The 14,886-nt window shown below is 39.8% G+C and overlaps 3 protein-coding genes across 5 annotated transcripts in view; 1 reads left to right on the forward strand and 2 right to left on the reverse strand.

Moving 5' to 3' along the window:
- LOC123507335 (F-box/WD repeat-containing protein 7-like) overlaps positions 1 to 3,687 on the reverse strand; it is a 23,584-nt gene extending 19,897 nt beyond the window's left edge. Inside the window, exon 1 of one of the 2 annotated variants that reach the window (XM_045260099.1) lies at positions 3,451 to 3,687. The gene's annotated coding sequence lies outside the window, so the exon portion shown is untranslated. Of the gene's footprint in view, positions 1 to 414; positions 492 to 3,450 lie in introns of those variants that run through there. The other variant, XM_045260101.1, reaches the window with a different exon arrangement.
- The window catches only part of LOC123507334 (minichromosome maintenance domain-containing protein 2-like), a 12,889-nt gene extending 411 nt beyond the window's left edge, over positions 1 to 12,478 (forward strand). The window contains 13 exon segments of the mRNA XM_045260095.1: positions 136 to 470; positions 718 to 866; positions 4,565 to 4,687; positions 5,149 to 5,294; positions 5,736 to 5,889; positions 6,216 to 6,289; positions 6,292 to 6,362; positions 6,716 to 6,965; positions 7,588 to 7,783; positions 8,153 to 8,306; positions 8,844 to 8,989; positions 9,762 to 9,948; positions 11,032 to 12,478. Of these exon segments, the coding sequence (XP_045116030.1) occupies positions 136 to 470; positions 718 to 866; positions 4,565 to 4,687; positions 5,149 to 5,294; positions 5,736 to 5,889; positions 6,216 to 6,289; positions 6,292 to 6,362; positions 6,716 to 6,965; positions 7,588 to 7,783; positions 8,153 to 8,306; positions 8,844 to 8,989; positions 9,762 to 9,948; positions 11,032 to 11,115 (2,069 nt within the window). The 3' untranslated portion in view covers positions 11,116 to 12,478.
- LOC123507338 (cytochrome b-c1 complex subunit 8-like) lies at positions 12,292 to 14,069 on the reverse strand. Of its 2 annotated transcripts, none has more exons than XM_045260104.1 (3): positions 13,987 to 14,069; positions 13,130 to 13,285; positions 12,292 to 12,582 (listed from the first exon to the last, which is right to left on the reverse strand). In XM_045260104.1, exons 2-3 carry the CDS (start codon positions 13,281 to 13,283, stop codon positions 12,488 to 12,490), a joined length of 249 nt encoding a protein of 82 aa, XP_045116039.1. In that variant the 5' UTR covers positions 13,284 to 13,285; positions 13,987 to 14,069; the 3' UTR covers positions 12,292 to 12,487. The 2 variants fall into 2 exon arrangements, with proteins under 2 accessions (XP_045116039.1, XP_045116038.1); XM_045260103.1 differs by lacking the exon at positions 13,987 to 14,069 and adding an exon at positions 13,853 to 13,928.
- Positions 14,070 to 14,886: the final 817 nt, after the last annotated feature.

Below are 14,886 nucleotides of genomic sequence, written 5' to 3' on the forward strand. Positions count from 1 at the left end.
AAATCTTGAACAATGACCATAATAGAGACAACTTTTCCGAAATCTTTGAATTTGGAATAAAGTTAATTTTCCACTAAGGCAGACCGAGTTAGGAGCAGCCGTGGGTTATCAAAATATTTATCTTGCTCCTGACAGAAAGCCTCGCGACGCTGGTGATGGAAAGACCTCTACGTGCACAGAAAATCTTCCACCACGTCCTGCATGTCGCTTCAGTGGCCATCACCCTTCAATTACGAGCATCCAAGGAAGATATTGATGACCACTGCGCTCCATTCCCCGCCATGCCGCCGCCGGACCCCGCCCACCCTGCCTCTCTCTACCGTGACCACGACTGGAAGACACGTTTTGACGGGGAGGTCACGATAGATAAGGAGGATCTGGACATCACCCTTCACTCCCTGGCCTCTAACCTACCTCTTGATGCTTCTGTGGCCAGCGATGACCCACACTCCGTCCTCACCGCTGCGCAGGTTTGTTTTGGCCTATCGTAACGCGTCGAGAGGCGTCCGGCAAGAACATTCCCCATTATTTCATACATATGTCTACCAGTGAAAATGCCACTGTTTAGAATATTAGAATAACCTTTATAGATATAGATAAGGCGTGTCACTTGTCTAGATATAAAAGACTAGACCAGTACTTACAAAATTTATGAAAAGACGCGCGCAATTTAACAGCACCATGTAGCATGTTTCTCAGGTCTATACCCGCCCACAGATTTACACGCCGCTGCGGGTGGGTGGGGTGCCGTGGGTGCCGGAGTGGGTGGTGGGCAGTGTGCGGGACTTACCCCTACACCTTCAGGCACCAAGGGTGTCACTGGTGGGAGGCCGTGTCCTCGCTGTGTCCCTGCCATCCTCCTTCACGTAAGTATTAGGGAAGTTGCCAGTGGCATAGCCAAGGGGGACAGTCCGCCACGGGAGGCACTTTTTAGTGTGACACTTTAGGTCGGCACAATTGTCAGTTTTACGTCATTTGGCGCCTGTGCGTGCCATTTATTGATAATTAGGCCTGTAGGCTTAATTATCAACTAAATATACTAAATACATGACATTATGTAAGTATACGTAACTAGCCAAGCGCCAGTCACTTTTATTCAATTAGTGAATTAATTGAATGCATCAATATTTAAATACCCTTAACCTCTGATTAAAAAAAAAAAAAAACAAGGGTTTCCACACTATTTGCAGTGACCCGACTAACTCCATATAGAACAGTTTTCAGCTCTCACTTTCTGATCTGTAGCAAACCCTCCCTTACCGCTGTGTCGTGTCAGGTGACACACTCCTCAAACCTTAGCACACACAACCACCATCGGGGGTTGAAATAGTGATGATGGTAGTAGTAGTAGTAGTAGTAGTAGTAGTAGTAGTAGTAGTAGTGCACACAAACACAAACACAAACACACACACACACACACACTTGAAAACTCTTTAATTAACTCCTTTACACATGCCATATCTACCGAACCTTCACTACACCTGCATATATCATGTAAATGTTTAAAAACACTCCACATAATAAATATTATCACTTATACACAATAAATTGTTGCATAAAGCAAAATTTAATGGGGGACTAAACTATATACAGTTATGCTTTCAAGCCTAGTAAATATTACAGAAAACCAAGCATTGAAAAGAGAGACTAAAATAAACATTACCTTTCAACACTTATTGCTGTTCCATTTTTTTTTTTTCAATTTTCTTACTTCTCTTCCTATCTACACTGCAAATAACGCAATAATAACAGCAACAACAATGTCAACAGCAGAAGCAAACAATGACAAACCAGGCCAATCCCGCTCCTCCTTCACGCCACACACACACACACACACACACACTTGTCTACCAACTGCACTTATCATTCAGGATAGTGTGCTCGTTACACTTAGAAACGATGCTAAGGACGATAAATATTGCCGAGGAGACACACTGGGGGACAGCTAGGACTGTGTTATTTTGTTGACGTCACTTATACATAAACACTTTTCACACCGTTACTTCATTACCACCACAGAAAAGTTGGCCCATTCTGACTTTACAGGAACAAAAACACTTCACTGAATTCACGTACATCAACCATATATGTCTCGTTCTAAGGTGATAAAACAATAATTGAGACAACATGGCGGCTAACCTCAACACCCCTGCTCCCCCCACCTCACCCCCTCTACCCGACTCGTCCGCTGGTTCCAATACTTTTTCCTATTTTTTCCTAACTCCATTATTCGGTGTCTGTATTATGCTTTTTATGGTTTCTATGAATATTTCGTTGCTTTTGGAGTATTTTCCGCGTCTGTATTCAATAAATATGTGGTGTTTAATGGTGTTTTATGAGGTGAGTATGAGTTGTGAAAACGGTCAAAATTTACGCTTCCCCATTTGGAACATTTTTATTTCAAGCTACAACTGGGCCTTTATGGTATCAAAGAATCGTTTATGCTCTTTTTAGTGTGTCGCTGACCCAAAGAGTCAAATATATGGCCTTTGAAATGGTGTTCAGTCCTGTCAAACTTAAATTTTATATTCAATCTTTTATTTGTTTGCGTTTTTGGTTCACGGTCCAGCTCGTTCTAGAATGCCTTTAAAGAGAGCGCAGATTCTGTAAAGTGTGTTAAAATACTCATCAAGTGAAAATGGCAAGACTATACAATATTTTTTAATGAGTTTAGTTTTCAATGTTATTTTTTTACATTTATATATGCTCATGCGTTCACTTCTGGCTCCAGGTAACTGTTGGATCCCTGAGAAGATAGTTCATATTGCCTAATATTTTTCTATATACGTATGAAGTCGAAATAGTGGACATTTTAGCAGTTTTATAAATGAAAATGTTTTTTATACTTTTACCTTACTTAATTTCTACATTTCCTTAATACTAGTTAGGCAGGGTATGTTTTGATATTGTGGAAATTAGTTAAAGTATTTACTAAGTCATAAAATATCAAACATTCAGCCATGGCTTCATTTTTTCTATAGGTCGATTTTGAAATTAGTTCCGTTACGAACGTAAAATCAACAACGGTCACTAACCCAGCCGGCGACCAAGAGGCCAGGGGAATGACGTCATCAAGTGGGCGGAGCTATCTCAGCCGTCTGCCAGATGCCGGCTTTTCAGCTAATATTTGGCATACTTTACAATGTTTTCCAGTCACTGATGTCACTAAATGAAGCCACATGACTATGCTTTGCTATCAGACGTTCTGATACATGTGTCATTGGCAAGTTTCGGTGTGATGAAGGTTTAAGTGAGGGAAAATGGTGAAGGTGGTGACGGTCTCCACCATCTCACTTGATTCGTCACTTCACCGTCCCTATTGTGAGCGACACTGAATTATCACAAAAAACGATATACAATCCAAGACGCCGCCTATTACAAGTTTACAGCAAGGCAATGTGCACACTCCCCTAACTTGATAAGTGTTGTGTGGGAGGGTAGGTCACTTACCAATATTACAGTGTTGTTGGCCGTCATTAGTAGCAGCTCCTGGCCCTCCAAGCCAGGCACCAAGCTTCCACCAGCACACACACAGGCAGCCGTGGCCCGTGTCACTGTTCTGATCAGCGTAAATCCATGTTATATAGGCACCAGCTAAATACCACCTTCCACCGTCACTCTCTGTCTCAGACTGGCGTGTGGCGTCTGCTGGCGCCAATGCCGCGGAAATGCCCGGATTCGGAGTTTTCTACGGGGGCGGCGGTTATCCTTCTTCTCTCTCTCTCTCTCTCTCTCCTCGGCTAGTGGACAGTGGAGAAATATTCGTTAAAATGGAGAGAGAGAGAGAGAGATAGCTGGGAGGGAAGGGGAGTGGAGGAGGAGAAGGGGATAGTGGATGAGAAGAAAAAGACAAATGGAAGAAATCAGAGAAGAAAATTAATGATAATTACAAGTCTCTCTTACTCAGTGTGTGTGTGTGTGTGTGTGTGTGTGTGTGTGTGTGTGTGTTGTTGTTGTTGTTGTTCACTATATATAACAACACATACACAAAGACAAGAATAAGCCAGCAATTCAGCAATAACCTCACACGTTTTAACACAAATAAAATGCAAAAAATTTTATATCTATCTATCATATCCATAAATCTATTTATTCTCTTAAAATTTGCAACTTGTTGCATATAACAACCTGATTGGTGTGTGCCATTTATTCATCTTCCTATTTGTGAACTAATATTTTCTTAATCATCTGAAAAGTGAGTGCTCTATTAATGTGTCATCCTAGCAATTTCACAACCAATATCTTGCTAACTTCTGAAATATAAGTACTATTTTGTATGATATGAAAGAAAATGATTATGCAGAAATACCTAAGATAAATCAATATATTACTAACTTACTAATCCAGAGACTAAATATTTCATCCAAACTTTACATTATTCACTTAATATCACAATATAAGCACCACATAGATTATAACATGAAAAAATAAAGCTGTAAGAAGCCATCAGGTCATGTATACATAGTTCCTGTATAAAACATCTGTACTTCTACCAGTATTTAAATCTGTCTATTCTTGATGCCTGAGACCCCCACACAACAAAGTTTTCTCCCTGGTGGTGCAGGAAATGGGTACGGTACTTGTGCAGCAATCCAGGGTGTGTGGGGACAGCCAGGGACCTTCATGTGAGGGTGTTTGTCATGGGACGGCCTGAGTCAGACACTGTTCACCATCGCCCTCCTTGCAGGTATACACAAGCTCCTATCTGAGTTCCTGTGTGTGTGTGTGTGTGTGTGTGTGTAATTCACTGTTTGATCTGCTGCAGTCTCTGTGTGCTCAGAGCTCATTATTTGATCTTGGGATAGGTCTGATGTCACAACTCGAATTACATGTACCTACTCTCTGCTTTGTGAAAGGCTATTTTGTTCCTTTTGTGTCACTCTTGTGTTTTTGTAAGGCTATTTTGTTCCTTTTTTTCATGTTGTGGAATAATGTTTATTATGCATGTGTGTGTATTAATTTGGGGTTTCTATTTTCTTTTCCTTATGTATGTAGCAGAATGATTTAACATAGGTACTCTAAATACCACCTATACATTCCTCTCTCTCTCTCTCTCTCTCTCTCTCTCTCTCTCTCTCTCTCTCTCTCTCTCTCTCTCTCTCTCTCTCTCTCTCTCTCTCCCTTTCCCTCTCTCTCTCTCTCCACCAGGATCTGTTTCTCACCACTGTCAGAGGACCAAGCCTCAAGGGAGCTTGGCGAGAGAATGACAGTGATGTTGCTTCCCAGTGCACAGAGTCACGCCCTCACACGAGACACACCCATCTGTGCCCAAGCCCTCAGGGTGGTGCTCAGGGGTCTGTACCTTCCAGACTTTAGTACACAGGATCTGGGAGATTATGTTATCCTGCCTCTGTACTCTTTAGATAAGTTTGTTTATATGTGCTGGATTTGTATTGAGACAAGTAATTTTGTAGTGATTTATATTTGAAATTCATACTGATCCTTTACAGTACAGGACTTGAAATGAGCATAGGCTATATTGTCAAGTTTCCATGTCTACATTTTATCCAAGCTTGTTTATGTACAGCCTCTGCATCAATGTATATAATTATCACCTCAATCTGAGAGGCATATAAGATTCTCATTCTCACATTTCGTTGTCTCCATACTTGTTTTTTTATCCAAGCTAGTTTATAAGTCTTCAATATTCCTTGCATGTACAGCCTCCTTATCAAACTAAATAACCAATACTTTAATCTAAGAAGCATAAAATTCTCCTTCTACTGCTCCTACAGATGAGATGATGAAGGGAGTGGAGCCTGGCCAGGTCCTTGAAGCCACAGTGATGGTGTCTCCCCAGAAGCTGCCACATTTTCCCTCCCTGGAGGCTATGTATGTGCATCCACCCAAACCCCTGCTGCCTCCTCCCACCCTTCCCCCAGTGTTCAGGTTAAAACAGTTAAATATATCAGCAGTATTTGTATGACTTTGTTCTTTTTATGGGTTTCTTTTCTTTTTTGTATTCCTCTTTCACTTCCCTTCTCTCACTTTCTTCTACCTAATCTTTCATAAATGTTAAGTATTATTATATCTGAAAGCCCTTAGTCTATCTGTCAGTAATCTATAATGTATCTACACACATATCTGTCTCTGTCAAATACACCTCACAAATCAAATACATGAAGCTCAACTGTAACACAACATACTTGAGTTTTGCAATGAAGAAAGTCCAACTTTTGAGAGACTCACAGTAGCTACCTACCTTGTGTTATCAGGAGCTTGGTGTCGGACAGGCAGTCATCACCATGGTCTCTCGTCCTCACACTGGCCTACATGTTTGCTAGCTCTGTAACCCAGCCGGCACCTTCCACTCCCTCAAGCTGGCACTGCTGCTGTCCCTTGCTTCCTGCTCCACTAAGAAAGTAAGATACAAAGCAAGATTGAAAACTTACTGGAAAGCATATTAGTAAATGCTTTCATGTATTTTTTTCTGCTCCTAATAGGTTCTTATGGGTGTTATTAAGGGTTGTCAGTGTGTTTTTATAGTGGTGGTGATCGGGTAACAAGAATTCTGTTTCATAAATAGGGAAAACACTGATGACAACATGGCTAATGATCTCTATAGCCTTTGAAAATGACAGAACAATATACTGCCAATAACTTACAATATTCATTCACTTTCATCTTTGTGGTCTTTGAATATGGTAAGAGAGACAAAAAGACTGAATACAAAACAATTCTTAAAAACTTGTACTCATTCTTATGCTCACCTCAGGCAGGGTTAGCAGTCCTTGCTGTGGGCACCAACACCACAGTACTACTTCGTCTGCTGTGGTGGTGTGCCCGCTACGCCCCACACAGCATGGTCCACTCCTCTCTTGATCCTGTGACAGCCTCCTGCACCAGAGAGTCTGATGGGGCGCTGTGGGTGCAGGGCGGGTCTCTCCTGCTGGCGCGTGGAGGTGTCTGTGTCCTTGGGGAGTTTTCAAAGTTCAAGAAGGATGTTCGGAGGAAGGTTTGCAGAGGTGAGGCTGCGGTGGTAGTGCTGGTAGTGGTTGTTGTTGTTTTGCTGGTGATTTATGTTTGTTGATGCTACATGTAGGTGTCTGATTAGGAGGTTGTAATGATGTTTAATAATGTATGCATAAAGTACCTACATAAGCCCTAGAGATAGAAGGACCAATGTCAAAAAATGGCCGATTGTTGATAAGCACACCACTAAACTAGAAAATTGTCAGTCTATCAGTGCTATAATGGCCAATGTCGTCCATGCATCCGGGGAGCTACAATGGTGCTCATTTGTTGTAATTACCTGATAGTTAATAAAGGATGCGATATTTCATACGCACTTTTCTCGAAACTTAGATTTTTTTACATTGGCCCTTAGAGTTTTGTCCTAGATTAATCTTGAAAACTAGGCAGTATTTCTACCTTATTTACATGATAAGCTCCAGTAAAGTATCTACATTCCTATTTCACAAGTAAAATATTGTAAATTGAAGTGAAGTATACCTACATCTTAACCTCATACCTAAGATAAACTCATCTAAACTGCCCACATACAAGATAAACTCAACTGAATTCTATAAAACACAAAACTAAAATCAAAACTCCACCACTATCCACACAAAACACATTCCCTGCCAGTATTGGAGAGTGGAGTGGTGCAGGTGGATTGCAGTGCCCGTCACCACCACCACACAGGCCCCTCCCTCACCTACCCCCTCCGTGCCACTGCCTGGGCCTGCTACGACCCCGCCAGTGCCAAAGCCTCAGCAGCAATGGAGACTGAGGATAATTTTCTACATGTACCACTGGGAGATCTCACTAAATCCATTACTGAGTGGGTGTCTGTGTGTCTGAGTGTTTTTGTATCTCCATTACTACAAGATGTTCTTGTTTTATGTTGATACAGTGAGCTATGAATGTATCTTTTAGCCATTTCAGTGCTTTATTTATATGTTTCTTTAATTGTAGCCAACTCTAAGGCATTTTGTAATTGTTCTACAGCTGCCTCTAAGCACTGTACTAACTAAACATCAAATAACCAGCTTTTTTAGTCCCTTTTCTCTTTCTAAATCTTACCTAACTTTACCTAACCTAACCTAATTCAAGAGAGATAACATATTAGATCAACACAATACCTCTACTAATATCCTGTGTGTGTCCCTGAAATATTGCCATGATAGAGGAGTGGTGTGTGTTCCTGCAGTGTGTTTGGCCTGGTGGTGTACACTGAGACGCCTGGTGGAGAGTGTGAGAAGGAGGCGGAGGAGGTGATTGCTTTCCACACACTGCTGGCCGCCATGTCTCCCTCCTCCTCTTCCTCTGAGGACTTGTTGCTTCCTGAGGACCAAATGATTCAGGTGAGGTATAGAGTTACCTTTTTTCCATTCTTTTCTATGTAAGAGGAGAAATCTGGCCAAGAGCAACAAAAACGATAAAACAAAGAGGCCCACTTAGATGCCAGTACCCGAACAGGTCCAAGAAGGTTAGCCAAAGAATGGGATAAATGTCTTGAAAGCTTCTGCCGCCATGGTACAGTGGAACCATGCGTGCTTTGGGGTCCGAGGGGTCTCCAAGCACACAGGTTCGAATCCTGTCCACAGTCTGAGTGTAGGTTGGGGTTCTTCACTGGGAGCAAGGGTATCCTAGTGGGTGGGCTTTGAGATAGGAGGTACCCCAAAAAGTATTCCCTTTAGCCCATAAATTCCCGTGAAAAGCCCACATGGTATAAATAAAATAAATAAAAAAAAGAATAGGTTCAGGTCATAGGAAGATGGAAGTACAGAAAAATAAAGACCCTCTGAGGTCCCAGTCCCTAAAAAATGAAAACAAAATGGGACTCCTTGGCTGGTGTAGGAGTCATCATATTATTTATTTATTGCACACTAACCTTGCAGTATCTGAGGATGGTAAGGAACGTGGCAGTGGAGTTCAGCCCCACAGCAGAGAGGCTCATCAGAGGTTACTATGTGGCCACCAGACGGCTACGAGGAGACTGTATGCAACAGGGGTCTCTTGTCCCTGTCACTGCCATACACACTCTGTAGGTCCCTTGGCTAAACACCTGGTGCTCTTATGGCTGGGATGAGTCTTGGGTTTTAAAACATATGAGTTTGGCAATATAAGGGAAGTTAGGCATATAAACAAAGGAATTTCATGGGGCCTATCTATTTCCAGTGCTGAGACATATGATCTACCTATTTTCACTTGCTATTCTCAGCCTCAATCTAATCTTCTGCCTTGGATTACTGTTTTAATTCGTATTCCTGCATCCTCCATCATTCCTTCTGGTATAGTAAGGCTATGTTCTCACTTTTTATGGGTTAATGCAGAAATTTTCACAAGTACTTAATAAGTCTTGGGTTTTAAAGCACATGAGTATAGAAATATAAGGGAAGTTAAGCATATAATTATGTAAACAAGGGAATTTCATGAGATCTACCTATTTCCAGTGCTAAGATATATGATCTACTTATTTCCACTTGTTATTCTCAGCCTCAATCTAATCTTCTACCTAGGATTACTGTTTTAATTTGTATTCCTGCATCCTCCATCATTCTTTCTGGTATAGTAAGGCTGTGTTCTCAATCTTTATGGGTTAATGCAGAAATTTTCACAAGTACTCAACTGTTTTCATGACTAGTTGTACCTGTAATTCTCATTTCCTACTTTCCATCATAGACAATTATACAACACTAATGTCTATTGCAATCAACATTAAGTAAATCAAGTATGTATGCTACTAAACTTCATTATTTCTTGCTATTTCCCATACCTTCTGCATCAATGACAACACAACACTTTCTCACCACCAGCACTCAGGTTGCCTCCAGTCATGCCCGCCTGGCTCTGCGCACCACCGTGGAGGGCTGGGATGCTGCCGCTGCTGTGTTGCTGTGTGAGGAAGCCTTAGCAGCACACTCTGGCTACTCACTTCTTCAAGTCACTCCGACACCACACCTCTCACCCAATGCTGATCTTCATACTCTTGTGGGCAGGAAGGTGTGTGCGTGTGTGTGTGTGTGTGTGTGTGTGTGTGGTTTTTTTTTTTTTTTTTTTTTTACGTAGGGAAGAAGGCCAGCCAAGGGCAAAAAAAGTGCATTTAGAGGGAGGTTTCAAGACATTTATCCCATTCTTTTGGCTAATTCTCTTGACCCTGTTTGGGGAATTGCATCTCAGTGGGCCTTTTTGTTGATTATTTTGTTGCCCTTGGCTTTCACACCTTACACCACCAAAAACAAGAAAAATTTGGACTGGTCTTATTTGAACTACTTTGAAGAGCCACAGATATTATTTTTGTAATTTTCATTGTTATTTTCACATTTCTAATACAGATTCATCGTTAAACTTTCCCTACAATTGTGGAAATATATTAAAAAACCAACAGTAACTTTCACAATGCCCTCTTCATGAATCAAAATGATATGCAAGTGTTTGAGAAGGCGATCTCATAAATAGAGATGATTTTGGGGGACATCATTGTCATTTTTCACCTTTATAATACATACCCATTGTTAAGCTTTCCTTAGAAATGTGGAATAAACATGAAAACCACCAGCAAGATAATATGCAAGTGTTTGAGAATGCTGTCTTATGATAATCTCTTAGGTGAGGCTGAAAAAAGTATTTAATGTCCAGTAAATATTGTGTTCTTAGTTAAATTAGGGAGGCAGTAGCGTAGTAGATAAGGTGGTGTGTGGGATCGGGCAGACATCCACGTGTAGGTTCAAATCCCATCACATACCACCTTGATACTTTGCCATTTGTCGAGTGGTTTAGATTTACCTACATGTCACCATGATACCCAGGTTCTAGGAGGTTACACCAAAAATGCACTTGGATGGTGATATGGGTACCACTATGAGAAAAAATTGCCTGCGCCACTAATGGGCAGAAGCTTAACAGCGCTTCCCACATAAACTCTTCAAGTATGCCTACAGGCGCTATAGGCCATAACATAAAATAAATAAACAAATAAATAAAATAAAAGCATTCCCACTTCACAATATATAACAGGAACAAAATTTAAAGCACCTCTTACATCATACTTTTACTCTGTACTATAACTATCAATATTTTTTTCAGAATGACGAACGTATGGCCAGATTTCAAAAGACACTGGAGGATTTCATTAGCACTCACACTGGGGACATTCCTGGAGCCCTCTAAGCCCCACCAGGGCCTCAGGGAACCCATAGGCACTCCTTACTAATGACGTACTGTGCTGTGACAAACTGGCTACAAAAATGTTGAGTTTGAATGTTCACTTGTATTTTCAAGGAAGGTAAGTTGAATTAATTGGACAGTCTTTACTTTATTTTGTGAGAATGTGGTTTTATATTCTGACTTCAGCCTTCCATGTGTATTGTCTATTACTGATTGTGACAAATTAGATATAAAATATGTTTAGTTGTATTCTCAAGGAATCTTAGTTGAATTAATTGGATGGTCTTTACTTTATTTTGTGTGAGATTGTGGTTTTATTACCTGACTTCAGCCTTCCATGTATGCTGTTTATTACTGATTGTGACAAATTAGTTATAAAATACATTTAGTTAAGTCCATTTAAGTTCCCTAATCATCTTGTTATTTAACTGTATGAAATTAAATATGTACTTGGGAATCAGGCAACCAGTGTTTTTATCTTTCCCTCAAGCAGCCAGGCAGTCACGTGATAGTAGTACGAATGTGTTAATAAGAGCATGAATGAAATGAATGATAGATGAATGTAAGAAAGGAATCATGGGATGGAAGAGTGAATGTGTTAGTAAGAGTATGAATGAAATAAGTGATGTAAAGATGAATGTGAGTAAGGAATGAAATAGATCTGTAAATGTGTAAGAGTACGGATTAAATAAAGGATGGACAAACGTGAGTACGAAATAATAGAAGTGTGAATGTGTTAGTAGGAACATGAAAGAGATAAGTGATGGATGACTGTAAGGAATAATGGAAAAGAAAAGTGAAAAGAAGTGTGAATGTGTCAGTAAGAGTATAAACGAGATGAGATGTAGAATGTTAGATAAAAATGAGTGTAAGCATGGAAGAAAAGTTGTACATATGACTAAATGCAGAGAAATTGTAGATGGAATAGATGTTAAGAGTTAAATATGTGTGCTGAAGGAATAATAGTTGTATGCATGACTAAGAGTACCTGGCAATAAAGAACTCTAGATCTCCATGAAAAGTGTGGCTGTATCTAGTCCATTAACTGTTTGGAGATGCCTAGAAAAGGGAATGACTGATGTAATAAGAATAAATGCAATGTGGAGAGATCGGAGAATATACATACTCTAATAATACCTGAAACTTAAATATAAAATGAGGATAATGAAAATCTATGCATTACGACAATCATTTATGGAGCAACATGATAAAGTACACAATAAATTATCAGATGGACCAAAAAAATATCATTGCTTCCATACAACATTAAAAAAAAGAAAACTGAGGCTGGGAATATATACAAAATCAATTTCTCTATACAATTTTTACCTTAGTTTTTACACAGGTTAGCACAACATGGCCAGAAGAGTCACCTTTACTCATCATTCTCATAGTCAGCTGGGTTCTTCCTCATGGTCTTGTGGTGAGCAGCCTCCACTGATGTATAAACCATGTATGCCATGATGAAGGCTGTAAGGAGATGGTAGGTTAGTGATGCTCTCTCTCTCTCTCTCTCTGCAACAGCTAATTAGTTGACAAAAACCTTCCTTTCTTCCTATAACATTACAAAATCTCTCTCTCTCTGACTATTAAAATTTATACTCTTTCTCTTTTTTTTTTTCTCTCTTTCTGTTTACATGAGTGCATCAGAAGTTTGTTTCTCTCTTTCTCTTATTGGTATCATAATTTCTCCTCTTTTTCTCTGTCTCTCTATCTTTCAATAGTATAATTTTTCTCTCTTCTTTCTCTCAACGGACTCACAATTCTCTCTCTCTCTCTCACTTTCAACATACTTAATTCTCTCCCTCTCAAAACCCTCATAACTCTCTCAAAAACCTTACAATTCTCTCTATCCTTATCTTTCAATCTGTCTTAACAACATATCAAATACCTCTCTCTCTCTCTCTCTCTAAACACCATCAAGACCATTCTCTCTCTCACTAAAGTAAACCAAAATTCTTTCTCTAAACACCACAGACCCTTTCCTTCTCTCTCTCTCTCTCTCTTTCTCACTCACGAGGGGCGATGCGCAGGACTTGAGACCGGAACCTCCTGAACATGTTAGGCACGCCGCTGGTGAGGGCCCCAGCGAAGGCTCTCTGCTCGAAGGGGGACAGGGAATACTTGATGATCCCCCTCACATAGGCCAGCTCTCCGAATCCCTTACCCATCTCTGTTGTGAGGGAAATATGGAGTGATTAATTACTATGGTTTGGTGTGTGTGTGTGTGTATGTTTAATAGTGGTTTTCTCTCTGTCTTTCTCTCTCTCTCACAATTTCTTCTCTGTCTCAATTATAAAGTAAGACAATTTGGGTCCTACTTCAAAAAAAAAAAAAAATGGAAAATTAACGTGTTTGTGTTTAATAGTGTCTCTCTCTCTCTCTCTCTCTCTCTCTCTCTCTCTCAATTACGATTTTTCTGTCTCAATTATAAAGCAAGGCAATTTGAATCATACTTCTAAAAAAATCACTATAAAATTAATAAATAAACCTAATAAACTTTAAAAAAAAAATATTATTGTTGTTGTTGTGAAAGGCAGAATACATAACAGAAATCATACTTAGGAAACAAAAATAAAATAAAGAAAATTACACAATACACGAATCCATGCATCTTAAAATTCTCAACCTACCACACACACACACACACGCACGCACACAAATCGACCCCAAAAATATCACCTGACCGAATTAAAACCAAAACAGGGCTGATCCGGCGAAACTCAACACAATCCCTTACTTTTCACTTATATAAGCCTCTGATACCCTAATACCAACGCCCCCACCTTCCCCCTGATATTCCTGGTACGGTGGTTTAGTATGCGCCCCTGGGTGTGAGAGATAAGAGGAGAAAATAGGAAAATATTGACTTACTGTCGGCGTGTGTGTTGCGTCACTGCCCAGCTGATCGTCTGCTAGCGAGAATCTATAGTTTATTTAATGTTTTTTTAATTAATAAGGTAATATATGGTTTATTTCTAAGTATTTTACGTATTATAATGTTTTTGGTGCTTGTAAATTCATTTTTATTGATTTATTTCTTTAACTGAGCTTAAGTAACTACTTGATAGCGAAAGCCTATAGTATTTATGATATTATTCAGTAAATAAGATAGAAAATTATTCATTTCATAGTATAGCATGTGATAATATGCTTCTGGTCCTTATGGTGTTTGATTTTTTTTATTGAATAGTTTAAGTTACATCGGACAAGAGTTGTATTAAGACCGGGAAGTTTAAATCGCAAAGAGAGTAAGCATTATTTGTTTTCCTTTTTACGTGTTTTTGCAGAGCCTATGAAGACAATTCGTGCTAATAAGAATAATTCCACCTTAAATATATGTAGTGTAAGATATCGATCAATAATCCTTAGCTCTTGAGTCTCCCAAACAAGACAATATTAAGCCAGTCTTCCTTCTTCAGAAAAAAAGAAAAAGAAAAGAAAAAGTGACATCATCCAGTCTTCTCAAGTTCTCACGCTGCCCATAGACTCAGAAACGCCAGCAAAAATGTATGTAAAAAAAAGCCTCACTGAAATACAGTCTTTGTACCAGCAACTAAAGGATTCAACTGGTTTCATTTCTTTTATTGTCTCTCTCTGTCTGTCTGTCTGTCTGTCTGTCTCTCTCTCTCTCTCTCTCTCTCTCTCTCTCTCTCTCTCTCTCTCTCTCTCTCTCTCTCTCCTTTCGTTTCATCTTTCACTTTATTCTTGGAGAGAGAGAGAGAGAGAGAGAGAGAGAGAGAGAGAGAGAGAGAGTCATCCTTTCTCTTCCTT

This window comes from Portunus trituberculatus, chromosome 22 (assembly GCF_017591435.1).
Source record: "Portunus trituberculatus isolate SZX2019 chromosome 22, ASM1759143v1, whole genome shotgun sequence".
In the NCBI taxonomy this organism is placed as follows: Eukaryota; Metazoa; Arthropoda; class Malacostraca; order Decapoda; family Portunidae; genus Portunus; species Portunus trituberculatus.